The sequence below is a fragment of the Berkeleyomyces rouxiae genome (genome assembly GCF_048999995.1).
Source record: "Berkeleyomyces rouxiae strain 22BRR77 chromosome Unknown BrBRR77_ptg000005l, whole genome shotgun sequence".
Classification (NCBI taxonomy): Eukaryota; Fungi; Ascomycota; class Sordariomycetes; order Microascales; family Ceratocystidaceae; genus Berkeleyomyces; species Berkeleyomyces rouxiae.
In genome coordinates this window covers 1,238,135-1,264,642 of record NW_027396495.1, presented here as the reverse complement: position 1 = coordinate 1,264,642, position 26,508 = coordinate 1,238,135, and the positions used below count along the sequence as shown (strand labels likewise).

The following is a 26,508-nucleotide window of genomic DNA, read 5'->3' as shown; positions in this document are numbered from 1 at the left end:
AGCATAGCATATGCGTGCGTGGAGACGGTGAAAGTCGCCTGGCCCGTTTTAGGGGCTGGGATTGTTCGTGTACAAACAAAGGAGAAAACAGCACAGCAACTCCGTTTGTATGTGCACTGGTAGTAGTTATAGCATCATAGAATTGTATATAGTTTGGGATATTGGAATAGTTAATAAATACTTTGGGCTTCATAGAACACGCTGTTAAATTCATGCAGAGGGAAGAAACTAAAGAAGAATGTACACATTACAAGGTAACACTAAGAAAAATAGAAAATGCATGGTGCGTAGTAACCTCCAAGCCTTACTTGGACTCCCCCTCGGCCTCATCCTCTTCGTTGTCGGTAAAGTAGTCAAAAGGCTCTGGCAGGGGCGCCTCTTCCTGGTCGTTGCCATCAGCCAGCAGGACAAGCTGGCCTCTGTGAGCTTCAGAGACCGTACCGGCAGTGGTGACGGCCCCACGGAGAAGATCCTGCAGCTCTTGGAAAGTAGGATCTTCCTGATCGGTGTTGGCACCGGGCCGAGTGCTAATAGAAGCACCGCCACCCGTGGTTCTAGACGGGGCCACCGGCGCCTTCTCGGTCGCAACCTTCTTGAGCTTCTCCTCCAGCAGTGTCTTGGGCTGGTCGGGAGTGGTGTCAATCAGAAGCATGGGACCGCCAGTAGGCTTCTTGACAGGCTGGTAGCGACCAGTGGGGAAGCTAATGTACTTGAGTTGACCAGGAAGAATACGAGACATGTTGTCCATATCGAAGCCGGCCTTTTCCTTTTCACTGCGCTTCTTGCCGTCAGTGGCGGCAGAGCCAGTTGCAGCATCAGTGTCCTTCTTTTCGTCCTTCTTTTCACTGGAGGTGGCTTCGTCTTCGGCAGGCTTCTTCTCGTCCTTGTTGTCGTCGATATCCATCTTGTCATCGGCATCGCCGCCGGGGGTCTTGGCTGCAGGCGCAGGGTCAATATCCATGGATTCGCTACGCTGGGCCTTTTCCTTCTTTTGCGCACGACGCTTGGCCTGTGCGGTGGTGGACAGAATGGCGGTAGCTACCAGAGCAGGGCCTTCTTCGGCCTTGACTTCCTGCTCAGGCGGGTAGTCAAACAAACTAGGGCGGGCAGAGCAGTGGAATTTGAAGGAAGGAATTTCAAGTTCGTGGTCCAGACCAATGATGGAAGTGGGAGAGAAGCTCAGGGAAAGGAAGTGAGTGAAGGGGAACCAGTACCAATATTGCGTAAAGACAGCCATGCCAACGATGCCAGCCATGTTTAGGTTACCGGTTTGGGTTTGAAGGCCAATTGTGCAGTTGCGGCCACCGGCATCGATAATACCCAGGGCCAGAGCGGCACCAAACTTCGTCATGGCATCCTCGTGGCGGTCACTCACAACCTTCTTAAAAGCTTTGCGGATAGTGGCAGCCTTGGGGTTCATGGCTTCGTTTTGCTGAACCATGATCATGGAAAGAGCAATCAGCGCACCCTGGCGAACAAAGTCAGAGGGGTCTTTGAGCATAGGCTCCAGCAGATCGATAGCCTCGTCAAGTCCGGTACCAGCGCAGCTAATACCCAAAGCCATGGCAGAACCATAGCGCACGTGAGGGTTGTAAGACTCGGAAAGAAGTTCGACCATGCGGGGAACACTGCTGGGCTTGCGGAAGAGGATGAAACCCAAACTCATGACAGCCACACGACGGACATCGTCGTTGACATCGCTGACAGCAGTGTGAAGGAGCTTGCGAACAGCCTTGTTGCTACCAGTACCGCAATAAGCCATGGCCACTGCAAGAATACCACCGTAACGCAGGATCGGGTCAGGGTCGGCCAAGAGACCCTCAATGACCATGTCAGCACCTTCTTGGCGACCATACATGATGAGGGCCATGCCGATAGCCAGACCGCGGACAGTCTTTTCATGGCTAGTCTCATGAGAGTAGGCAATCATGTCCTCAATGACACGCTCGTTGCCAGTACCCAACATGATCAAGCCCATGGCAAGACCAACGGCCTCACCGTTGAGAGCGGAATCGGCGTAGAGAACACTCTTTAGCTTTTCAAGAATGTCGTCTGAGCCAGTAGCCATACCGGCAATACCCAGACCCAAGGCTCCACCATGCTGAATGACCTCCTCCTCGGCATCAACAAACTGGGTAGTGAGATACTCGAGAGCACCTGCGCCGTGGTTGGCATGGATTAAACCATAGGCATACAAAGCACCACCTTGGCTATAGATGGAGCCATTGGGGCCTCCACGGGGGAGATAGGGCTCTAGAAGCTTGCGCGACTGTGAAAGGTTGCCACGATGGATAACACCCAGGGCAGCGGTTGCAGTGAATTTGCTCCAGTTGACAGCCTTGCCGAGCCAGTCGAGATTATCCCGGAAGAACTTGTCGTTGGTGGTGCCGTGGTTCATGAAGGCATTGCAGAAGGTAAGGGCAGTGTGGAAGATGGAGTTGCGACTCTCAAGACTGTCCCGAACCTTGTTGAGAATATTGGAGTCGGACTTGTTATTGCGGTACAGGAATTCCAGGTTGAGCTTGATGGTCTTGCTACCATCAAGAATGGAGCGGATGTTGCGGTAGACCTTGGATTGCTCTTCGGGGATATCCTCCTCGTCATCCTGGGCGTCATTCTCCAAAAGCGCGTCGGATTCCTTGGCATCCTTCTCGTCCTTTTCATCCTTGACCTTTTTGTGCTCAGCGGAGGGAAGGGACTTGAGCACCTTGCCCAAGAACTCTTGAGTGCTATTGTCATACAGATCAAAGGCAATCTGGTAGGCACTGGCTACAGCTTCACGGTCGCCCTTCTCGACAAGGTGTCGCAGCATCATTGTTGCTTCCTCGTCGGCGTCAAGGTAGACGACGCACTTGGCAATGGCAAAGAAGTCGGGAGACGGGATATCGTTGAGAAGATCAAGAATGAGACGGAGCAGCTCAGTACGCAGGCTGCGTTCCTGAACGACATCTAGACAGATGCCAAGGGCGTACTCGATCAGGTCCTCGGCGGGGTGGGTGGTATCACTGACAGTCTTGCCCTTGGGTTGGCTCTGATCCTTGCCAGCACGTCTGATGACGGAGCCCAGGACGTCCAGACGCTTGGCCTCCATGGCAATGCCAACAACCTGGCGGTACTTTCCCTGTCTGAGGCAAACTTCGAACAAGCGCTCAATGACAGTCTGTAGAGCGCGGCGGGTGTTTAGGTCGGGCATCTGGACCATGGACACAGTTCCATCGGGGCCAACCTCGGCAAGTTTGAACGAAGGATCCAGAAGGGCGTTTTCGGTGGACGTGCGAGACAAGAGCGACTTGGAAGGCAAGTTTGAATGCGAAAAGGGAGTGGTGGGCGAGGTCAGGGCACCGTCGGTGAAGGCGAAGCTTGACGGGGCCTTGGCCGACTTGGACTCTTTGGTGGCAGAATGCTCGTGTGCGGAAACGGCAATCCACAAATCAATGCACTTGGAGATGATGGTTTCCTCGAACTCGCCGGGGGAGTTGAGCTTGAACAGATCGCCAGCGACCAAGGCAAAGTTCATGCTCTGGTTGTAGGCCTGGAGATGGTAGTAGACCTTGGCGAGCACTAGGGCGGCCAATTCGCGCTCGGGAAAGGATTCGTCTTCGTAGAGAGTCTCGCTGTAGAAAAGAGATGGGGGGTTAGCAAGCGGGGGTCGGGGCATTGATCAGCGGCGGCAGATGGGAGAGATGGTTGGTTCAAGCGAATAGAAGAGAAGAGCATACATCTGGTCAACAGCGCCTGCAACCTCGGTCCAGACGGTGTTGATATCATCGTTGAGGGTCTGGAGAGCAAACACTCGCAGAGCGGGCTCCTCATCGTGGAGGAAGCCCAGGATGCCCTTTGCAGCCGAGGATGAGGTCATGGTGGCCAGCATGGAGGCGATGTGAGATGGTGGTTTGGTTTGGTGGTGCAGTGAGTGAGCTATCTTTTATCGCGAGACGTGGCGAGGTCTCGTGGCAGGAGCCAATGGGCAGGACGAGAGCGAAATGGAATGAAGAAGAGAAAAAGAAACTGGCAGTGAAGCAGGAATAAACGGATCTAGAGTGGCGTCCACTCGGCGATGGATGGTGAATGAGGCGGAAAGAATGGGAACAAGAAGATTTGTCAAGGCTCACGGCCCAAGATCGAGAGCTCTCAGCAAGGAAACCGCCAATTCCAACTACGGAAGGTCCACGTCAGGCAAAGCGTGCCTAGCAAACCAGCCAGCTTGAGCAAGCTGTTTTGCCCCACTTGGCCCTACAGGTGGCAGGCCCATTACTGACAGCCGCCGCCAGCTGGCAGGGCATAGAGCTTGGTCAGCATTATAAGAATGTGGACAACAGGATGAGGACGCAACCAGAAGGAAAACGCCAGCGCCAAAGGAACAGGCCAACAATGGAACAACAGTGGCCCAAGTGGACGCGCTACTGGGCGCACTAAACTGGGCGGGTGTAAGATATAAGTGCCAAGGGGAAGAGAAGTGGTTGTGGTGGGAGGGCTGATACAACAAATGAAGTCTATGTAGTTTTGTACATGTGCATATCTCCACACGGGCTGGAGACTGTCGTGCAAGCCAGATTCTGACCGTGGGTGTGGCCCTCCTTTTGTGGACACGCATGGGATGCCGGCACACGCAGTCTCCACTGCACAAGATATCGCCCACTTCTGCTTCTCTATCGATGTTGTCCCCATCCCGCACCGCATGGCCGTAGGAGCCGTCCATCTTCCTTGATGCGCGCTGAGAATCAGAACCTGCGGCTGCGAGAGACACACAGCTGTAGGTTGCGAGCAAGCGAGGCGAGATGCTCGTCACGCACGACAGATTCACAGCTGAAAAAAAGAACGACGGGAAAAGTCTGCAGGCCCTTATCACTTGCTCCATATTACTTGCTGCTTACTACTCATTTCAGGCCCTGGAGCTCAGAGCTCAGTGTCAGTTGAGTGCTCACTTGAAAGAAAAAAAAAAAAAAATCAAAAAAATCGCACAAGTTGTGAAACAGACCCATAAATCCCAACCTGGAAGCTGCAGCTGTGCTTGCCTTCCCATTCCTGGTTGCGATGCTCCCCTATCCCTAGCTCCTTCCTTCCATGGCACCCAACCGCCAGAACAGACTTTGGACAGCCTGGCTGTGTCTCCAGTGCTTCGGGGTAAGTGGGCTTGCTGGGCTGGCTGGGCTGGCTGTGCACGGCTCGCCTGGCCCTGGCCCTACCGCGTTGACGAAGACACAGATAACTAGTTGGTGTTAGTTGACTGTACTCTTGTGACTAACTACGTACAATGTACATTCGCATGTACCTTTGTATGTATGTACATATGTACATACATATGTACGTCTCTACGTACCTACCTGCCTGTACTCATGCCCTTCCTTCCTCACCTGTTCAGGCTCGTCCCTGCTGCTCGTTTGTTTGCCCGCGTTTCAATCTGCAACCTCATCGTCTTCATTTGGCATTTGCATTTTGCATTTTGCACTCTGCATTTTGCACTTGCTCGCCCGCTGACTCCCTCCTTCCTTTGGCCTTTGAGCACTATCCTTTATTTTCCTTTGTCGTCATCAATATCTGCGCAACGGCAACTGCCTTTTCGGCTGCATCGCGTCTGACTACCAACAAACTCTTTTTTTCCTTTTTATTTTCTCTTCATTCTTTCTTTCTCCCGTATATATTTTTTGTCTGCGCGTCTTTGTTCCAACGCTCCATCATCGTCGCCGCCTTGTCAGCCAAAAAAAAGAGTTTTTTTTTGATTTCTTCTCTTGCGCTCACTCGTTATCCTTTCACGGCATGAAGAGCTGCCGGCCTGCGCTACCTCGAGCACACAATCTGGCCGATTAAAAGCCGCTATCTCTGCCCTTCGCCTTAAACACATACTCAATTGACTACACGACAACGCTTCCCGATCTTCCGATCCTCGTCCAGCCAAACGCGACGTGTGCCCGCTTCCACCACCCATCCACCCTGCGATTATCGCCCTGTTTGCGCGCCTTGTAGTTTGCCAATTTCGACGCCAGCCCAAACGGACTGACAATCAGAAATCGCCCGTTGGCCTTGGTCGCCTGCCCTCGCAATCATTCTTATTCTGCATCGCCAGCCCAATCTCGCCTTGTGCCATTTTCGCCCTGCTTCGAAATTCACCACTCCGACGACTCTGCTGCCTTTCCAACCCCCGCGTCTGCCCGCGAAAATTCATTTCAACCTCGCGCCCTTTGCCAATCCCTCGCCTCCACGCGCCTCTGCCAAAAGCCGGTCCCCTCGTTGCAAAGCTATGCCCTAGGAACTGCTCCATCGTCATCTTCATCTCCTCTTCGCCCATCCCCCACGGTTGCTATGGATCTCCGCGGTATGCTCAACGATAACGGCGGCGACCGTTCCAGCGCACGCCAGCCTGCTCCCCCAAGCCAACCTCCGTCGGCCCAGCAGCAGATGGCTCCGGGACCGAATGGACCCCAGAGACCGCCACCGCCGCCCGTCGACCCCCACGCCGGACCCGTTGCTCGACCTGGCTTCGGATACCCCCAGTCTCAGACGCCCTTGACCCCCTCTCAAGCAAAGCCCCCTCACTATGCCGAGTATGGCCCGCCGCACCAATCCCCCGTCGGCCACATGCCGCCCCAAGAGTACCAATCCCGCCATCAACCAGCATATGCGCCGCAGCAGCAGCCGCAGCAGCCGCATTACCCCTCATCTCCGTACAATGCCCGGCCGCCTTCACTGCCAATGCATGCTACTCCCCAGTACGATGCGCGCCCGGCTGCGCCTCCGGCTCACTATCGGTCAGCCTCACAGCCCGGGCCCATGGACAACTACTTCCCGACTCAGCCGGGCCCTCCTGGCCCTGGCCATTATCCCCCGCAGCAGCAACCCACGCCAGCACAGCAACCTCCAGTCCACCAGCACTCGCAGCCGCCTGGTCAGCAGCAGCAGCCGCCGCCGCCACCACACCACCAGCAACATCCCCAGCACCCGCATCTTCTCCATCATCAACAGTCGCAACAGCAACCGCCGCCGCCGCATGGGCCTGGCTATCGACAGGGAAGCTATCCCAACCCACCGGGGCCACCGGTTGCTATTCCTGCTGGTGCCGCTCATCCCCAGTATGCCCAACGCTCGCCCGGCCTAGGACCCCACACCCCCTCAAGTGCCGGCCCTCATGGAGGTCCGCCGCCGTCCCAGGCTCACTATCCACAACACCATCGTTCGCAGTCGAATCATTCCCAAGCTGGCACTCCCACTTCAGCCCACAGCCAGCACCCCCCGCATTACGGCTTCCCGCAACACGGCAGTCCGGTAGCCACCCCGAACCCTGGTCCGCCACCGCCGCCTGCCGGATATCCACGGACCATGTCACAACCCACCGTGTCACAGAATGGTCCTCCCCCACATGATCCACGCTCTGCATCCTTTTCTCAGCATAACAGTCCGCATATTGGCCGGATGCCGCCTCCAGGCGGCCCAGTACCTACACCTGGACATGCACCGGGCCCCAGTTCTCTGTCGGGCTACGGAAATGTGCCGCCGCCTTCGCTGCAGCAAGCACACAGTCATCCGCAAAAACCACATTCCCAGTCTCCGGTACAGCCTCCGCACCAACAGCCAACGCCTGTGCCCCAGAAGCGCCTCTCGCAGACCTCTCAGACGTCGCAGTCGCCGCTACCCCAGGGACATGACCAACCGCAGCCACCACCACCACCACAGTCGCAGTCGCAGCCGCAGCCGCAGTCGCAGCCGCAAAAAAAACAGTCACAACAGGACAAGTATCACCAGCAAAATTTGCGCCCCGACAAAAGCGTGCCTGAACAAGATTCTCGCCACCCGTCGCAGCCCATGTTGCCTGTTTTGCCTCGTCAACAAGGCTCCCCACCAAGGCCTCCGCAGGACCAGCTCCCCAGGGATTCTGAGCCTAAGCAGAAAATGGCACCCCAGCAACAAGCTCCACTCCAGGCTCAAGTGCATAACCAAGCACAAAATTCGCTGCAGAGCGAGCCTGGGCAAGGCTGTCTTCCTGAGTTGACCCCGTCGCGTACCCACGATCCCTCTGTGAATGTTGCTGACCCACAGGCTCATGCTCACCGCCGTTCCCACTCACAAGCAACAGACCGCGAAGAAAAAAAGCAATTGGAAGAATCGCCCAAACGACCTGACGTCAAACCAAAAGCCAATCTTGTCAATCCCCAGCCTCCATCTCGATCTTCTTCCATACCTCTTCCTCTTCCTCTCCCCGCCTCCGCTCCCAACACTACCACTGCATCCGAATCCCAATCTCCTGTCGTTTCTAGCCTCCCGTCCACCTCCCCCAAAAGGGAGCCCGTGGTCTCCCGTCGCTCGGTGTCCAAAGACTCGAAAACTCCCATTATTGAAAACGCCGTTGTCCCTGCCAAGCGCAAATCAGACGACAACATGACAGAACTCGACACTATCAAGCGCCGCGATACCAAGCCCACGCCCGATCGTCGCACCTCGGTCAATGGAACAAATCCCCGCAAGACTGCGCGGGGCGACTCCATATCATCCATTAACTCGCCAATTATGATCAAAAAGCGCAAAACAAGACACGACCATCCTCCTGTGTGGGCCCGAAAGGTTAGCGGCAAGGATACAACCATAAAGCATATCAATTTCCAACTTCGGAAGCATCCCAAGCCAACCGGCTCGTTAGTGTCTAATTCTTCGAATCCCGCCGCTGCTACTGGCCGCCACGCTTCCCCCGACAATGCCCGTAACCCACCATCAACCACCTCCCAACCCCAGAGTACAGCCGCCGCCGCCACAGCCCCAGCTCCGTCCGCACCAGCGGTATTCATAAAAGGATGGGAACCATGCATGACTGGCCAAAAGCCCTTGGCAGAAATGCCACGAGCCGTGGCGGACTGGATCTTCCTCAACGTCATTCAATCCACCGAGGGACAGGAAGCTGTTCGTAATGGCGGCTCCATTGAGGTTGAAGCCAAGCTAGGCGTTCTCATTGACAAGGATACCAATGAGCGAGTCCAGCCTTTTGTTGCAACGGAATGTCTTCTTCAAGATAACCCGCGCATAACGTTTCGCAGTGCAATGACAGAGGTGGGTTTCGTGATGTTTCTAATACTTGACACGAAGTGCACTTGCTAACCATTCAATTATTAGGGACAACACCAAAGCTTCAATAATTTCCTCAACGACCTCACTCGAAAAGCCCGTGCTCCGCGAGGCCGCGGTCCTCCTCGTATCCCGATTGACTACCAACACCTTCGTGAAGTCGACAAATACTTCCCTCTGACGCCTGCCCTAGCAGCCTACCTACCCCCAGTTGCTCGTACTATACTTTCCAACCAAAAGCTTCCTCCCAAGATTCGCATCACACTCGACCAAAACGACCAAAGCAAAGTTTTGTCCAAGATTGTCAAAATCCGGGTGGCAGACAAGTCGCTTTATTTCCCCTGTGGGCCGTTGGACTGCCGTATAAGCATCAATCTCGAAGTAAACTGGGATGGCCCAATGGACGAGCTGGAGACTGCAATTTCCAACGCTTCTGGTAATAATATGCAGCGCTCCAAAGACCGCCTCAGCTACTCTCAAGGCCCCTATCAAATCGATTTAACCCAGGTCACTTCTACCCTGGTAAGTCAAAGTCTTCCTCGCTGATCTAGATGCCAAAGCTGTTCATTGCCCATTCTAACACCTTGTCCAGGGAACCCGCCAGCCCGAAAAGGACCATGAGCTTGAAATCGAGCTCTCGTCAGAAGCCATTCTCGAACAGGGCCGCCGTATCTTCGACAACCAACCTCACAGTTATCCTGAGCTCATTGAAGGCTTCCTGGACAACATCAGGATGCTGGCCCGTTGGCCTGTAGAAAGCCAAAGGCGCTAATGGGAGATTTCTCCAGTTACGAACATCATCTGATCGTTGCATATTTGCTTTCATCTATCCCTCTTCTTTGCTCTTTTACCCACATTGTCCTGTTGATTCTCGGTTGGCTAGGCGCGTACTCTTTGTTGTTCCGTTTGTTTCTCTTTTCATTTCATTTCACTTTTTCTTTTTCATTGTTAGAGTTATTTCATATCAGGCGATGGCCAAGTGGATGGCCCTGCCACATTTCTTATTCTTTTCTCATCATCAATGTTGTTTTTGGCTTGGGGTTTTCAAAAGGCAGCGTTTGAGCATCAAGGTCTTTTAAATAGGCGTTGGAAGTCTTTTTTTTTTCGAGCCTGGTATCATTATTCAAAGTCATTTTGGATCATTTAATCTGTTTTTCTTTTCGTTTTTCAAACTATCGGTGTTGAGGTGTCTCTTTGCCCGCCGGTTATGTACTCATTTCTATTACTGTAATCAACGCCGCCGTCTTCTAGGACTTGTGATGCGGCTCTAGCTTGTGGCCTCCATCCCTTGCTACAGTCTAGTTTTTAATCGAGGCCGTCGAATTTCAAAATGCCGTGGGCGCCCATCGGGCCCAGCTTGCGCTTCTTGGCCGCCTCCTTTTGCTCTAACCTTCTCGCGCGCTCGCCGTCGTCAGAATCATCGCCCGAGTCGTCTTCACTCTCGTCTTCCTCGTCTTCTTCCGCGTCGGAGTCGGAGTCCTCGCGTGTCCGCTTGCCGTTGGTCTTGGGCTCTGTTTGGTCGTCTTCGCTGTCGTTTTCCTCGTCGTCCTCGTCGTCATCTTCATCCTCTTCGCTCTCCTCATCTCCGTTGGCTTGCAGCTCGGCCAAGTCTTCCCAGACCTTGACAATCTGGCCGCCGCCGCTGATCAAGCGGCCGTAGCAGTCGACCGCCAGGGCAATGACAGGTTCGCCCGACAAGGCGTCGTGAGACATGGTCATGTCCTCAACGACCTTTCGCGTGCGCAGGTCCACGACACGGATGACGCCGTCTCCAAAGCCGCAGGCGACCTTGTCGCCCATACCGAGCGCCGCGGGCAGCGGCACCATGCACTCGAGCGACTCGCCCTCCTTGACCTTGATCTTGTGCACGGGCTTTTCCAGGTTCGCCGGGTCCCAGGTCTTGAGCACGCCGTGGTCGCTTCCGGTAACCAGGAGGCCAGAGGCCTTGCTGGCCTTGCGCGCGCGCATGTTGGCCACGTAGCACATGGAAATCAGCATCTCGTCCTGCTCGCCCGACTCGTCGCTGACGCCCTTGCGCATATCCGAGATGGACACGGTCATCTGGCCCGTTGACGCCCACTGCTTGGGCACGCCGCTGGTGCTGGTCTTGGACGGCGGCAGCGGCACCATGGCCGTGACAAAGTCGCCGTGCGGCTGCAGGCTCTCAAGTTTCTTGTCGGGGTTCGCCAGATCGTACAGCTGGACCCAAGCTGAGTCCATGCCGACGACAAGCGTCGTCGGGTTCAGCATGAGCAGCGTCGACGGGTCGTCGCGCGGGCCGACGTCAGTCGGCCGGATGGCGAACTTGACCGACGCGCGCCCCGTCTCCGGGTCGAAGCCCTTGACCAGGCTGTCGGTGCCAGCCGAAAACAGCCGCGACCCGTCGGCCTGGTACGCCAGCGCACGGCAGCTGCCCTGGTGCCTCTTGGTGCGCCACAGAGACCGGATAAAGGCGATCTTCTTGGTCTTGGTGGCGCTGATCGCGTCGGTCTCGCCGGCCGGCGCAGGCAGCTCAAAGGTCTCGACGTGGCCGCTGGCCATGCCGACGGTCAGCAGGGGCTTCGAGGGGTGGAGGACCAGGCAGAACAGGTCCGACGAGGTCGGGAGCGCGCCTGTGCTTTCGAACATTGTAGGCGGCGCGGACAAGTGTGGGGGGGGGAGAATATCTGGGAGGAGAAACACTGGAATAGACTAGAATAGCCCGAGTGTTTTAGTCGCGACGTTGATTTTCGTAGTGCAGAAAAATAAAAACAATTGGCAGGAGATAAATATGCACACACAACTTGGAATCCGGCTGCGACTTGAACAAATTATCACAGACGCGATACAAGGAAAAAAAAGGGCCAAGGAACTTTTAAGTGGAGCATGAATCATGTTAGTAGTATGACCCTTAGCGATGGGTAGTTCTAGGGTTAGTTTCAGTGCGTCACACTGCATGACTACATGGTCGACAATGCAGCATCTCGAAGAGGCAATTGAGCTTCACGAGGAGTTTGCCAAATGGAAGAAGAAGAAGAAGAAAACGCCAATGCAGGTGGTGTACGGGCGGGAGCATTGCTGGATATGTGTGCCTGGGGGTGCACCAAGAGTTTGATATGCTCCCAAGTGCACAATGTGCTCAGCAGCTGCTTAGCTTCCATATTCCTGGCTGGCTCTTATCTAATCACAAAGGATGGGCTGGATGATTGCTAGAGCCCGCGGTGGTTGGCAGTTTCCATCGAGTAATAAAAACCCAAAGAAGCAAAGTCAGACACATGCGAAAAAAAAAAAAAAAAAAAGAAAAAAAGCATGTCGAATTGCGATATCAGGTCGTGTGCGTGCCTGCCTTTTGGTCTCGGTGAACGGCCCCTGGCTGGCTTGGCCCTTCTCGGTGAAGAAACGCCGGCCAGAGCTGTCAAACAAATCATTTACGTAACAAATATTTCACAAAGACCCTTTTTGGCAAGTACCCAAGCCACAGTCACGCAAGCCAATTCAGCCTCAGTTTGAACGTACTTTGCTTAATATTAGAGACATGAAAACAAAAAGAGCGCCGCCTTTTTACTACGCTAGAAGAACAACATGGCATATAAAGATTATCAACAGAACCAACACATCTCTCGCCGTGCAGTGAAGCCTCTACAGCTTCTCTGGGCCAACAGCATGGGCCCCGCTTTCAAGGCCGACCGGCTTTCCACTGAAGCCATCTGCCGCGGCCGAGGAGGAAGACGCGGCAACGGGAGTCGCCGTGCGGGTGACCTCTTGCGCTAGGGTTGGCTCGTCCTCCTCGGGCAGAACCAGGTTCAAGAAGGTGCAGACAAAGGCAGTTACGACAAAGCCAGACTCCATGATGATGTCGATGGCGTTGAGAAAGCCCTTGAGCGACTTGTTGGGCCCGTCGTACGTGAAGAAGTAGCTAAAGTAGTCCGACTTGAGCGTGGCACCGTAGCCCAGCGCAAAGCCGGCCGTGAGGATGAAGCGGTTGCGGCGGTTAAACGGCACGCTGCGCGCGACAATGGCCAGGCCGGAGACGGCGACCGAGGCGAACAAAAAGGTTGTCATGCCGCCGAGAACAGCCGACGGGATGGCGACGAGGGCGGCGGCAAACTTGGCAAAGACGCCCATGACAATGAGGAAGAAGCAGCAAAAGTAGCCGGCCGTGCGGTTGGCGCAGCGCGTCAGCGCAATCACGCCGTTGTTCTGGGCAAACGTGGTCACGGGCGTAATGGTCATGAGCGCCGCGAGCGCGCCGTTGATGCCGTCGGCCAGCACGCCGCCCTGGATGCGGCTCTCGTACGTGGCGCCCGTGACCTCGAGCCGCGACACGTCGCACGTGGCCGTGATGTCGCCAATGGCCTCGCACGCGCAGATGATGTACACCGTCAGACACGGCAGCACCAGCGGCCCGTACAGCGACAGCGGGAACGTGTGCACCCACGTATACGAGATGGCCGGCGCGCTGTCGATGCCGCTGCGGTCAAAGTAGTTGCAGGCTGCGGCGATGATGCAGCCGACCAGCAGGCCGCAGATAACGCTGGTGCTTTTCATGATGGGCTAATCAGGGCCGAGGCGTGTTAGCTTGCGGGTCATTATCCTCGTTGCGCAGTGGGAGCTTAATCCATGTCGCTCCCCTCCCCCTGCCTCCAGCCAATCATGTTGGTCGGGAGGCATGGGCGGGAAAAGATAACCGAGGAGAGGCAAAAACAACAAGATAGCAAGCGTGCTTGAATAGTGCAGGTACTTACAGAGCCGAAGCGCTCGCAGAGCAGGATCGTCGCAAACACACTGAAGCCCAGGCCCAGGAACTCGGCTGAGCCCCATGGCAGCGGGTGCGGTGCGGCGGTGTTGGGGCACATGGAGAAGAAGCCGGTCTCGGGACGGTCCATGCAGGCTCCCGAGCCACCGGCCCAGTTGCTGAAGCCGGTCTCGATCAGCGAGACGCCAATCAGCGTGACCGTGGGCCCGGTGACGATGGGTGGGAACACCTTGAGCAGCATGCGCGGCGGCACAAATGCCATGCACACTTCAATCAGGGCACAGAGCGCAGCGGTACCGAGGACTGTGTGGTGGTGTCTAGGTTAGCGCTGTTTAGGGTCGATGGTCCGCGGTGTTACAAATCTTACCAGCGCCATAGGCCTTGGGACAGGGCAGCCGATTCCCTTCCGAGTCTAGCTCGCAGTAGCCATCAGCGTACATTTGCGTAAAGGCACTAAAAGAGACAAGCGAGCGAAGAAAAAAGAGTTAACAATCTGAGGTGGCAGCGGCTTTTTTTTTAGCTTCCAAGCTAACTTACCCAGACGCAACGGGGATAATAGCAAACGAGATGCCCACCACAGAGAGCAGGCCAGTTCCAAGGTAATACGGCGTGTTAAGGATGCGGAAACGGGTGATCTGGATCAGCGACAGCGTACCCGAGACAATCAGCGCCGTCGAGACGAGATACTGCTGCTCGGTCGTCGAGAGATTGACGCCCGTGGCGCCCGACATGATTAGCGGCGGCGTAATAACACCAGCGAGCATGGCCAGCGCGTGCTGCAGGCCCAGGAGAACGGCCAGCACGACGGGCATGCGGTCGTTGAGCCCAAAGAAGGGCGCCACATGGTCGCTCTTCTTCATGAACGGCAGGTTGGGCCGGAACAGGTGGCCATAGTTGTAGTCGCCAATCAGGCCGTCGCGCGTCAAGAACATGCGCTTGGAGCCGGAAATGAAGTTGGCGACGGACCAGTTGCGGTCGGTGTCCTCGGGACGGGCAATGTTGGAAGGTCCCTGATCCTCGTCCATGGTGACGGGCTGTGTACAGACGAGAGGGGGGAGGGCAAAGCGAGGAAAGAGAACGGGAGAGAGTGCAGAGGCAGTGGGCGGTGGTGATTGGGACCCGAGGACGCGGAGTGTTGGTTTTCTGAGCCTGGACAGTAGAACCAGGTTAAGCAGGGAAACAGAAGAGCAGGACGGAGTGGCAACTATATAAACACGGACGACGATAGGACAAACACCTGGCCTGGCTTCTGCGCTGAGAGGGCGTGGTGCCAGTCTAGTGTGACGAGCACAAGTCTACGGGAGGAATCAGAGCAAGCCAGCCCAGCAGCGGCTTGTGCTACTTTTGGTTTGAGGGCCTTTGCAACGAGAGAGAAAAAAAGAGAGGCTCCTGGTGAAGGATTTGATAAAGGCCGAAGCTACGCTGGGAGACGCACCAGCCATAGTTTCTTCCGTGCCGTTGTCTATCGGCTAACGAGCCCAAGAACAAGAACTAGCAGGGGGGTAAGTGATAACTAGCCATTGCCCGTGGCTCTGATAGAGATACTGGGCGTGCCAAGCCGTGCGTGTATAAGCAGGCGAGTGGAGACTTACTTATCGGATGGCGTGTCAGTCAGAGAGGAGGGCAGAGATAAAGAACAAGGTTACGCCTGGAGGAGCCGCAAGAATTGCCCGTTGTATGCTAGCATGGAGATGTGAATGGGCTGGAGGGTCTGTAGACGCAGACAGGCTGGGGCCTCTGGAGAGCTCGACTTTGCTTCCAGTAAACAACACCAGCCAAGTAACCAGTGTACCTGACCATCACACGGGCTTCTCACCACACGGGCTTTTCCCAATCCGCATGCTACTATGCTGCATCTCACCACCCCGCTCCTCCGGCCACGGGCGGGTTCCGTCCTCCACGCCGGCCAAGACGCCGACGTTGCGTCAGCTGGGCTTTCTATGTTCAGTTGGTAAAAAGAAAAAACGTGGAGGGGGATGGGGGGGTCCGACGGGGTGTGCCGATATCTGGAATGTTGTGCTTCTCTGCATACATCATATCCATATCCATCGACTCTCCGCTGCCGTCTTCCGTGGCCATGATACCATGCGACTTACGACTGGCCCGCGTGGGGTTCGCCTCGACTTAGCATAGCCTAGCCCGGCCTTATCCTAATAGAGACCCAAGATAAGAAGAAGCTGAAACGGGTGCAATACAGACAGACAACCACAGCTACAGCTACTACGACGCCGACTATCAACGCATCCAAGTACCAACTACTTGTGCTTGTAGCTGTACTTCTCCCCTCCCCCCCTTGCTGCTCTTTGCTGCGTCCTTATCGCTGCTGCGAGAAACGGGCATTGTCGCACAGCAAGGATAAACAAATTAGTGTCATGCAATTGGTCCGCGCCAGAGCTCGCCCGCCTGCTCTGCCTGTACTCGCATGCACGCTGGTTCCAAGGGATTGCCCCCCAAGCCTAGAGGCTTCCGACTATCCGAGCCTCTGTATCTTGATCCGCCAGAGAGACCGTGGCCCTCCTGTTCCTAGCTTTTGGGATCCGTTAGCCATGCCTCACGGCGGCGGGTTCCGACTTGCGTCAATCATGAATATCAGCCCGCAGCCAGACTGTAGACTGTATATACAAGATACAAGTACCCCCCCCCCCCTTTTCAACTCGCCCAGCCTCCCATCCCTCCGCTGTTTCCCTTGTCCCGCATACGCTTACTGCACTCTGCCACTGAGCGATTCTACAGCTCGTCGCGTTGGCCTTCAGTCCGAGCCCTCTTATCTAGCTCTGCGTTCACAGCACCCAGCATGGCAAACCGGGGTCCGTCTTCGCCAAGTCCCCACGCAAACACGCCGCCGATGCCAGAGCCGTCAACAAGCGACTGGAACTTGAGCGGCACTACCTCTGGCGTATCAAACGTCCACCATCGCTGCTCGGCCGCGTCCCAGTACGAGTATCCTCCGCCGCCGCTAGTCGTGAATTCCCCCAACTCCAACGCCCTGCTGAACGAGGCCTTGACGTCTTCGGGCGTTGAATCGTGCCAGCTAAACCCGCCAGTCTTTCCTAAATCTGCCCCCGTCTTGCGGTCTTCCATCAGCCCTGTACGGCATCCAACCGGATCGGTCGGGTCGCACTCTTCGGTCAAGAACCACTTGACGTAAAAGGCAAACCCTAAATTGAGTTTCGCAGCCGGAGCCCCTCGGTCAATGTATGCCTTGAGAGACTCACGAGACGCCTCAACACCCGTATGATGCTTGGTCGCATTGTCACGGCGGTTCATAAGATCGTAGGTCATAACATTGATGAAGTCGAGATTCTGCGAAATCTGCGGCACAGTGGCACCCGTAAAAGCAATCATATCGCGTTCCAGGCCCGGCACCGCAGCAGAAATAAGTTTCCTCGGTCCAAGAGCATCTCTGAGGGCCTGAATTAAAAGTGGATAGGCTTCAATCTCCCACGCCCTTCCAGAGTTCGGGTCGACCTTGTAGTGCTCGCCGTTGCCTCCAGGATACTCCCAATCCAGATCCACGCCGTCGGCGCCAGTCGTCTCCACCATCGCCGCAACATTCCCGGACCACAGCTTCCGAGTCTGGGCTGTGCTCGCAGCCTTTTCAAAGCCGAGAGTGTCTCCCCAGCCGCCAATGGCGACCATGATTTGGGTGCCCGGGCGGAAGTGGGTTCGGGCCTCGGATACAGACATGAATAGCGGGTATTCGTCCGGAGGCGGTCTGTTGAAGAGATCGCTGGGCAGGAAGGCCATCTCAACATGGGTGACGTGGCGCACTGCTTCGCGTGGAGGCGTAATCGGATGCTGGCTTTGAGGAGAGTTTAGCTGTTTGCAGTTTGGGAAACCCAGCATTCAGTATTTGGCATTCACCAGGCCACAGCGAACGGAACAAGAGGTTGCTATTTTGGTGATGAGCCGCCCCCCTTCAGCCTCACAGCCCTATGGCCATAACACGGGGATATCCGGCTTGCCCAAGGAGACATAAATTGCTCAATGGTAACTCACCCAGTCAGATACATGATGCATTTGAACGGCTCAGAAGCTGCAGCCAGGCAGCCAAGCGGCAGAGCTAACCATGCAAATGAAGCTCGAACCATGGTGAGTGAAATTGCAGTGTCGTATGTCGCGGACTATGAAGTTATCGAGAAACAGCGGTGAGTTCCAGATTATCGAGGGTAACATTAAAGCTCACTGTGAATTTCGAGAGCCCGTACCACCAGTTCACGGCGTAGTTTTGATCATGGCGGAAATAAGTGGGTAGCTAGGGTTTAACGCCGTAGGGTTAGTAGCATAGTACAAACCCTATATTTGAAAGACAACATACAGACCAACAGGAACAAAAAGGCTTCAAGGTAGCTGGCGGCGTCAAAAGTGCTTCCGCTCCAAGTTGCACTTACCTGTGGCGAATTGAATCACGGATTGAGTAAGATAATCGGTTAGTGAGATAGGAGAGACTATGACGAGCTTGGCACTACAATGAAGAGGAAAAGGGGGCGGCCCCACTCTTGCAGTCGCAACTAGCGCAATGGATGACGGCGGTGGTGGGGGCTAGGGTTAGGAGACCTGGGGGAGAAGAAGAAGGGTTACGTCAGGTTGGAGGAGAGACATGCAGAAAGGCCATGAAGAAAAACGGCCTGCATGTAGCTTCTGGCGTCACCAGTGCGCACCAAAGACTTGGTTGAGATGACACGGGAGAAGTGCGAGGGACTCGTGGAGACGAGGCACGCAGAAAGAAAAAGCAACCAAGCTTCCAGGGCTCCAAAGAAACGCAACAAAGAACCATACGGCCGGGTCGGCGCTGGGCTAGAAGAGGCGCTATGTTTAGGCTCTTTTCTTTTCTTTTTTTCTTTCTCGTTTTTCTTGTTCCTTGAGCGGCACACGCCTGGCGTTGAACTGAACCGAAACGCTGGAACCGCAGGTCTGGAACCTTTTGCGACGAACGGTTCCTTTCTATGTGTCAGTGGCTGCCAGTCTCAGTCTTCTCAACGAGCAGCTGACAAACCTGGCTGTAGAGGCCGCTGGGAGGAGGGAAGAGGGGGAAGAGACAGGATGGGATGGGATGGGATGGATGTGCTAAGAAAGCTAAGAACACACAGGGTTCAAGGGATAGAGGGCTTTTGTCTTGGTGCCCAAGTGCCAGCCAGAAGAGGGATGTGCAATATAACATGAGTACGTGCAAGTATAGCTAGCTACCGCACCAGAAACAACGGAACTGGCCCATCCATCAGGCACTGACAATCCGGCTTGCATGAGCCTCGGGCCTCCTCTGTCTTTGCATCTGTCCTTTGCTCGTATCAGCAATCTTGGGCCCTCTCCCCGCCTCTCCTCCTCTGCCCGCTCTTTCTTTGCAAGCCCATGCCTTGACCGCACGTCGGGCGTTGTAGTCCAAGCGACCATGCCCCTGTCCTGACTCCCGTAGGATTCCCGCGGGGTTTAGAGTGGTGTCGTTTTCATGCCAAACCAGGACCTAGGAACTCATGACCTGCTGCTCGGGACTTATCAGACGGGCCCTGGCGCACCTGTGTCTCTGTCTCTGTCTCTGTCTCTGTCTCTGTCTCTCGTGCTTCTAGATTCTATATCAAGGGAGGCTCTTGTTCCTTGCGCCCTCCTGCCAACTGTCCCGCTTTCTCTTCTTGGTCACTTCTTGTACTTTGTTATAAGCTTGTGCCCCTTTCTTGTTCTAGTTATATTACTCGTCACCCGCGATTCTCTCTGCACTCGATACATCACGCACCATGGCCGCTGCAAATTCGACAGGCTTCTCCCCCTTGCCGCCTTCAACGCCTCCGCAAGTGCAAAACCTGTGCACACAGCCAACATCCGTGGCCGTCCACCAGACCGCGGGCCCATCGCCCAAAATGCAGGCCCACGATGACTTCTCCATGGAACTGGAAGCGGCCGACTCCGACGACATGGACTCGCTAAACTTTGACATGGACAACCACGAGATGGAACTTTCGTCGGTGGTCATGCGCCACGAATACCAAAACGGCCGCCGCTTCCACCAGTTTCGCAACGGCCGCTACCCCCTGCCCAACGACGACCCCGAGCAGGAGCGCGATGCCCTCAAACACATGCTGCTCCTCGAGCTCACCAATGGCCAGCTGTTCCATGCCCCGCTGGGCCAGCACGGCGCCCCCGACCCGCAGCGCATCATCGACCTTGGCTGTGGCACAGGCCGCTGGACAATTGACGTCGGCGAGGCCTTCCCCGCTGCCGAAGTCATTGGCATTGACCTGAGCCCCATCATGCCCGAGTGGCTGCCGCCCAACGTGCGGTTCATGGTCGACGACATTGAGGACGAGGAGTGGCTGCACGGCAGCAACTTTGACCTGGTGTACATCAGACACGTCATGGCGCTGATTCGAAGCCCCGAAACCGTCATGAAGAACAGCTTTGAGTGAGTCTCTGCTCGCTCAGCACCCCCCCCCCCCCCCCCCCCAAGTTGATATCATCTCTGACACGTGCCCGTTTCTGCTAGCAACATTGCCCCGGGCGGCTGGATCGAATGCACCGAATTTGACGGCTTTCTGATGTGCAACGACGGGACTATGCCGGACGACCACGCGCCAAAGGTGTTCTTGGAGCTTGTCGCAAAAAGCCTCAAAGGCGTTGGCATCAACTTCCACATCGGACCCCATCTGGAACCGCTCCTCAAACAGGCTGGCTTTGTCAACGTCGAGAAACGGACATATCCCGTTGCCATTGGAAAATGGGCCAAGGTGCGTTATTCAGGATCCCGCATCACATTGGCTAAAAAGTCAAATAACGTGCTTCTCCCTCATGTTTCACACACTAAACCGCATCTTCCTCGACATCAACAGGCGCCCCAGCAGCGATATCTCGGCATGTACATGGTTGAGGTTCTATCTCAGCTATTCGAATCTGCAAAGTCACGCGCCCTTCTGAAGCTGGGGCTATCTCAGAAAGAGCTGGACGACCTGACGGAGTCCGCTATTGCAGGCTTGGACGACCACAGACGACATGCCTACATCAACATTCAGGTGTACATCGGACAAAAGCCAATATGAAGCCCGAAGACCAAGGATCAAACCAAAGCCTCAAGTGAGTGACAGGACTACGGCACATACACAGGCCACGTGTGGTAGGTATAGTATATATTATATTATGGATTAATGTTACATGATGCTAATGATGCGTGATTTTCAGACCGGTCGACCCTCTGGCTGATCTACCAAGACGCCCACCAATGGCCTTTTCTCTGCTCTAGCTGTTCATGCAGTTGTCAAAGAAGGTGGTGGTGCCAGCCCAGTCAGAAAACACACCGATGACGCCAATATCGCGCAGGACGTTCAACATTTCAAAGACGTCGCCCTCGTTGTGAAGAGCGTTCTGGACACTCTGGTAGTAGTAGCCGCCGCGGTCAGAGCCAGCCAGGAAGCCGGAGCGCTCGGCAGTCCAGGCGATGATGTTCAGGTTCAGATTATTGGCCGCGCGGGCATACTTGCTGGGAACCATCTTGCCGTCTTGGGACTCCACCAGCCAGTGCATGGGCGGGGCAATGATCTTGATGTTCTCCTTGGCATACTCCACGAGGTCGTTAGTAGCGCCCTCCATGACGTCCGGGAAGGCATCGCCAAACTCTTCCTCCAGGAACACGAGGTTCTTGGCATAATTGGGGTGGTTCTTCATCCAGTACATGATGTCATCGTGCGAGAACGACTGGGGGTAGACAGAGCTGGGGCTGACTTCGGCCTGGTCGTATGTCCACAGCATCTGGGAAGCAAAGTCCTCCTGCGTGTAGCCCTCCCAAGGCATGCCGAGGTCGGGAACCTTGAGCTCAGGGATATGGCGCAGACCGTGGTCTTCCACCATTCTAATGTGCTCCTTGAGAGACATGGGAGTGCCGCAGGTGGAGTACAGGTCAGTTCTCCAGCCGGGAGTGCCCTGGATGTACTCCTCAGGCGTAGTCGCCTGGGGGTTGGACCCCTCCATCTTGGCGCAAAGGGTCTTGAACTCGGCCAAAGTGATGTCCTGAGTGCAGCACTTGGCCTGTGCGGGCTTGGCGCCGTCGCTGGGAACAAAAGGCGTCTGGCACTTGGCATTGAGCTCGGGGATGGTGACAATGTTGGTGGTCTCGTGCAGATCGCAGTGCGAGTGGCGGCAAACCAGCTCGCGGTCCTTGGTGAATGCAACATCGCACTCGAGGAAGCCAGCGCCCATGCGGGCACCGGCCAGGTTGGATTCCAAGCTGTGCTCGGGCATCTGCAGAGTGCCTCCGCCGCGGTGGCCGATGCTCCACTTGCTGGTGCTGAAGCTGTCGGTCCACGCGGCGCACTCGGAAAGCTCCGTCTTGAGAGGGCCGTCCTCCATCTGCTCAACCAGCCAGTACGGGCGAACGTCGACCTGGACGTTGCCAATAGGGCTATATTTGGGGGCCATGTCGACATCTTCTCCCGGGCTGGTGACAGGCACGGCAGAAACCGAGGAGGAGGCAGTGAAAGCCAGGATGATGGCGGCGGTAGTAGACTTCATGGTGGGCAGGAAGATGTGAATAGAAATGAATGACGAGAAAAGAAGGGGCCTGTATAATGTGAGGGGCCAAAGACAAGAGACACGGCCAACCCGGAGCAGAATGGAAGTGTAGCAGGAGAGGAAGCAAAGCACAAAGACCAAAAAGCACAACAGCGCGGCTACTTATACGCAAGCTCCGAAGCGCAAAGCCCCAGGGCACAAGACAGAAACAGAAATACGGCCGTTTCGGAGGTGTTGAGCAGGAATCCGATCAGGTCCCCACATCCACCGTGGCAAACGGCAGCTGGCAGTCGGTGCGGCCAGCGCCGGACCTGGACAAGGGGCTTGCGTTTTTGGTGGCATTTATCCGTGCTGGCCAGTGGGGCCGTCGATGCTTTGGGACTGGGACTGGGACTGGGACGGATTGACATGTGACACTATCTTTTTGGCTTTTGACCTTCTTGGCTCCAGGCCCCGGAATCATGGCGGAGTGGATGCTTTTAAGTGGGGCCGACGGAGACTAGGGCTGCCACTGGGACGCTGTTGAGCAATGCTTTGGCAGGCCTGGCTATTTTTTTTTCTTTTTTTTTTTCTTGGCTTCTCAACAGCAACACATTGAATCAAGCCCCCGTGATCCAAACCCCGAGACCAACCCGCTGCTCGAGAAGGCAGTCTGCCGTGTCTCTTTGCCGGTGGATTCGGCCAGCCCAAACTCCAGGCCGCGCTTTGTCTGTCGCCTTTGACGACCGACAAGCTCGGCACTCTCTCCGGCTCTTGTCCCAACCCCCAATCCACGCTGCATTTCCAATCGCGGCCTCTATATGCTGCCCCATCGCATATACACACTCATAACTCATGCGCCGGGCGTCTCTGTGCTCTTTCTGTCCTGGTCGCGTCGGGTCCTTGGCTGGCCAGTGCGTCTATCCAACAACCGGGCTCGGAGCTAGCTATCAGCTTGGCACTGTAGATACTGACCGGCCATGGATGGTTCCGTTGCATGTGAAAAGACCAAGATGCCTGGGAAAAGCCTACAGATCCTAGCCAGTGAAGGAAAACCACGGGTCACCCGGCACAGATGCACGGTTGCTGGTGGAGTTTCCTTGCAGTCAGTATCCAAGTGGTGCGTACGTACAAAGCCAGGAAACGCCGTCGTCTATTCTCTTGTGTACATCCGTGTATGCTTCTCTAGCAAAGCAAAGGCAACTATTTCTCATAAGGCATGGCTCGTGGTAGCAGGGGAACTCCTCAGCTTGACCATTGAACCATCCGATACGTCCATCTCCGTCCCCGTCTCATGCGCTGCTTGAAATCAAAATCCGTTTCGTCGTTTATCATGAGCAGAGGGCAAGTTCCCGTGCGCTCTATTCCCTCTACACCCGGCCTCATCCTCCCATCTATATCCGGGCCTCTACTCTAGGCTACACTAGATGCCACCTCCGAGTAAGATTGCTGCGTGTACGTGTAGTCGGACGATGAGATGGCCGTGCCCAGAGAACTCTCCTTGGAGCTATAGTTGTGGGTGACCTTGGTATTGAGCAAGGCCCGCCAATCCATCCACAGCATGATGCACAACATGCCCCAGATAAAGTAGCCAAAGGCCGTAGTGGCTTGAGCAACACGCTCCATGTTGTTGGTGGTATCAGGCACGCCAACCCATGCCGCCAGGGCAGTAGAGCCAGAAAACCAGAATATCACCGTGATGGCGAGGGTATAAAAGGCAAAGCGCCTCTTGTAGATCTCGGGAACAAACTTCTGGGAAAGATAAACGTACAGCAAGAGGACCATGGTCCAGACCGTGCTGAAAAGCATGAAGTTGGGGGTGTTGGCTCCGGGGCCCAGGATGCTAATCACTGCACAGGCTATTAGCAACGGCTGCAGGCCAATCTGCGCAATAGACGGGCGCTCGCTCGCTACTTACAGCCCCACGATAGCCCAAGCTCGATGATGAGACAGAGTGTGAGGCCACACATGAACAGCTTAAACCGTGTGACCTCGATCATGACGGCGAGACGCAAGGTGAAATAACTTGTCTATGAGTTTGGGCGGATGAACGGCACGAGAATGAAGACACCGAGTCACCGACAGACACTGTATGCAGAGTGCTTTGTGGTAGTTGATAATGTGCGTATGTAGATACTGGAAACACTGCTTGTGTACTCGGTTGTTAGTCAACAGTTTGGGGGCCAAAGGATAGGTCATGGAGCACAAGACAAACATGTATGGATGTTGATGTTGATTGTATGTAATAGAATGCAATGGCCAACCGAGTGACGGCAGATAGATATCAGAAGAAAAAATATTCACAGCAATAAAGAAGAAGCCTTTGCAATAGCCTGGGCCGAGAGGCAGAAAAAATGAAGGGGAAAAAAGCAGGCAAAGTCATCCGGAATATACAGACTTATAAAACAAGAGCAACTGACCAGTCAACACAACAAAACAACAACAGAGCTCACTAGAAGGCGGCTGGCGGGCTCTGCTCTCCTTCCTTGTCTCTATACATGGCGGCTGTCTGAAGATCCAGCAACCGGTTGGCCCGAATGCCATTCATGCCCGCCATTCTGCCAGCACAAGCAAGTACAGGTACAAACCAGTATGGATGGGTCTACCCCTCCATCTCTCCTCTCCGGGCCTGGCATCAGTGCGTAGCTCCGTCACACAGGGCGTCTATTCTGCCTCTCGAAATCCGCTCTCTGGCTCTGAGCCGCCGTGTTGTTGTGTTGTTGCTCCTTGCAACCAGACCAGGCCAGAGGCAAGTTTCTGGCTGCCTACCAGCTCTATCAAATGGACCACTAACAAGTCAAGACCCCCGCCCGCCTTGCAGGGCTTTGATGGACCGAGTCTTATGCAGCAAACACGTTGCCCAGGGCCGTTGTCCCGTTGTTGTTTACATTGTCTCTTTTGGGACTAGCGTCTTTTCTCAGTACTGTGCATGAGAGTCGCATCGAGACTGTGTCTATCGTAACCCTAAGCTATGTGTGTCCGCATCAGGAAAGAGCAGAGAGCGGCTGTCGTTGGAGACGAGTGGCTGCAGGCTAGGGTTAGGCGCTGATGTCTCCAAAGATGAATCCCGAAACATCGTGCAACGCTGTTGGGGGTAGCCGAGGTGGAGCAACATTATGGCATGAGCATGAAAAGGTGGGGAGACTAGGTCCCGGACGATCTCCTGTCTGCTATACCCTTGTTGATGAAGGATAGGGTTACAGGGGCCAAAACCAAGCACCTGCATGTCATAGATGATCAACTCAAGGCTTATCGTCGAATGGCGGCCCAAGATGCATGTTTTTATAGTATATTTTTCCCCAGTGCCGTGTTATAGGTTCGTTTTACCTCTGCGCCAGGAGTAAGCCCACCGCAACAGGAAACTGGAAAGGCGGATAAAGCACCACGTGCCTGAAGGTCGCCTGAGAATAAGAATCTGGAGTTGGCTATATAATCTGTAGCTGGTCGCTCCTCTTTGGTGGCTTGATTATTTTCTCTCACCATCCACATCCACGGCCTCTTTTCTCAGTCTCTCTTTGCCCATTTCGCTACTCTATACTTGGCTACATCTACCCATCTCCCTTTACCGCGTGCTCCCTGCTCCTTGCTCAACTCTATTCAAACATCGCCTCTTTACTTTAGCCTTGCCCTTATTCGTCATCATGGACGCCACCACTCCCATTTCCACCATTGACAACTCGCACATTGTTGCCAGCCCCGAGCGCAAGAACAGTCTGGAAAACTACCTCCAGCACCGCCCCACGCGCGACAACCTGATCAACAGTAAGACAAAAGAAGCTATAACCATGTGCCGATCTCCATCTTGGCTAACCCACCGCCCGCAGAGAACATTCTGCCTCCGTCCACGGCCGCCCCGGCAATCCAGGCCCATCAGATGGAGCTCCAGAAGAGCATGCGTGCCGACACACTCAACGAGAAGATCTCGCACAGACCCAGCCCCGACGAGCTCCTGCAGTCCGGCGTGCTGGCCAATGACCCGCGGGTCCCCTCGGACGACGAGGCTTGAAAGCCGGCGTGTGACAAGATTGCCAACCAAGCCGTCCATGGCGGACGTGCTCTGATGACAGATCAGATAGGGGGGGTGTTTTTTTTTTCTCAATGTACCAGTCGTTAGCCTACCCCACTCAAATATCTACTTTTTGTTCCTTGTTCCGAACGTGATGCGCATCTCGTGATGTAATCGAAGAGCTCGTGAAGGTAAACGACAAACCCTAACCCGCTTACAATGAAGAGCTGCCCCACTTCCTGGCCTCACC

At 55.2% G+C, this 26,508-nt stretch overlaps 9 protein-coding genes across 9 annotated transcripts; 3 read left to right on the top strand and 6 right to left on the bottom strand.

Moving 5' to 3' along the window:
• Positions 1–304: 304 nt before the first annotated feature.
• Positions 305–3,871, bottom strand: BROUX77_005473 (uncharacterized protein; the record flags this gene model as incomplete). Its single annotated transcript, XM_073750350.1, has 2 exons — positions 305–3,614; positions 3,720–3,871. 2 exons carry the CDS (start codon positions 3,869–3,871, stop codon positions 305–307), a joined length of 3,462 nt encoding a protein of 1,153 aa, XP_073604359.1.
• Positions 3,872–6,300: 2,429 nt separating this feature from the next.
• Positions 6,301–9,820, top strand: BROUX77_005472 (uncharacterized protein; the record flags this gene model as incomplete). The annotated part of the gene is made up of 3 exons (XM_073750349.1): positions 6,301–9,033; positions 9,097–9,570; positions 9,641–9,820. The coding sequence occupies 3 exons, from the start codon at positions 6,301–6,303 to the stop codon at positions 9,818–9,820; spliced, it is 3,387 nt and encodes a 1,128-aa protein (XP_073604358.1).
• Positions 9,821–10,353: 533 nt separating this feature from the next.
• Positions 10,354–11,676, bottom strand: BROUX77_005471 (uncharacterized protein; the record flags this gene model as incomplete). The annotated part of the gene is made up of 1 exon (XM_073750348.1): positions 10,354–11,676. One exon carries the CDS (start codon positions 11,674–11,676, stop codon positions 10,354–10,356), a length of 1,323 nt encoding a protein of 440 aa, XP_073604357.1.
• Positions 11,677–12,666: 990 nt separating this feature from the next.
• Positions 12,667–14,808, bottom strand: BROUX77_005470 (uncharacterized protein; the record flags this gene model as incomplete). The annotated part of the gene is made up of 4 exons (XM_073750347.1): positions 12,667–13,581; positions 13,773–14,086; positions 14,151–14,236; positions 14,321–14,808. 4 exons carry the CDS (start codon positions 14,806–14,808, stop codon positions 12,667–12,669), a joined length of 1,803 nt encoding a protein of 600 aa, XP_073604356.1.
• A 1,702-nt stretch (positions 14,809–16,510) lies between these two features.
• Positions 16,511–17,874, bottom strand: BROUX77_005469 (uncharacterized protein; the record flags this gene model as incomplete). The annotated part of the gene is made up of 2 exons (XM_073750346.1): positions 16,511–17,585; positions 17,783–17,874. 2 exons carry the CDS (start codon positions 17,872–17,874, stop codon positions 16,511–16,513), a joined length of 1,167 nt encoding a protein of 388 aa, XP_073604355.1.
• A 1,638-nt stretch (positions 17,875–19,512) lies between these two features.
• On the top strand, positions 19,513–20,808 carry BROUX77_005468 (uncharacterized protein; the record flags this gene model as incomplete). Its single annotated transcript, XM_073750345.1, has 3 exons — positions 19,513–20,177; positions 20,259–20,499; positions 20,602–20,808. The coding sequence occupies 3 exons, from the start codon at positions 19,513–19,515 to the stop codon at positions 20,806–20,808; spliced, it is 1,113 nt and encodes a 370-aa protein (XP_073604354.1).
• Positions 20,809–21,004: 196 nt separating this feature from the next.
• On the bottom strand, positions 21,005–22,273 carry BROUX77_005467 (uncharacterized protein; the record flags this gene model as incomplete). The annotated part of the gene is made up of 1 exon (XM_073750344.1): positions 21,005–22,273. One exon carries the CDS (start codon positions 22,271–22,273, stop codon positions 21,005–21,007), a length of 1,269 nt encoding a protein of 422 aa, XP_073604353.1.
• Positions 22,274–23,665: 1,392 nt separating this feature from the next.
• On the bottom strand, positions 23,666–24,252 carry BROUX77_005466 (uncharacterized protein; the record flags this gene model as incomplete). Its single annotated transcript, XM_073750342.1, has 2 exons — positions 23,666–24,102; positions 24,171–24,252. 2 exons carry the CDS (start codon positions 24,250–24,252, stop codon positions 23,666–23,668), a joined length of 519 nt encoding a protein of 172 aa, XP_073604352.1.
• A 1,641-nt stretch (positions 24,253–25,893) lies between these two features.
• Positions 25,894–26,258, top strand: BROUX77_005465 (uncharacterized protein; the record flags this gene model as incomplete). Its single annotated transcript, XM_073750341.1, has 2 exons — positions 25,894–26,014; positions 26,077–26,258. 2 exons carry the CDS (start codon positions 25,894–25,896, stop codon positions 26,256–26,258), a joined length of 303 nt encoding a protein of 100 aa, XP_073604351.1.
• Positions 26,259–26,508: the final 250 nt, after the last annotated feature.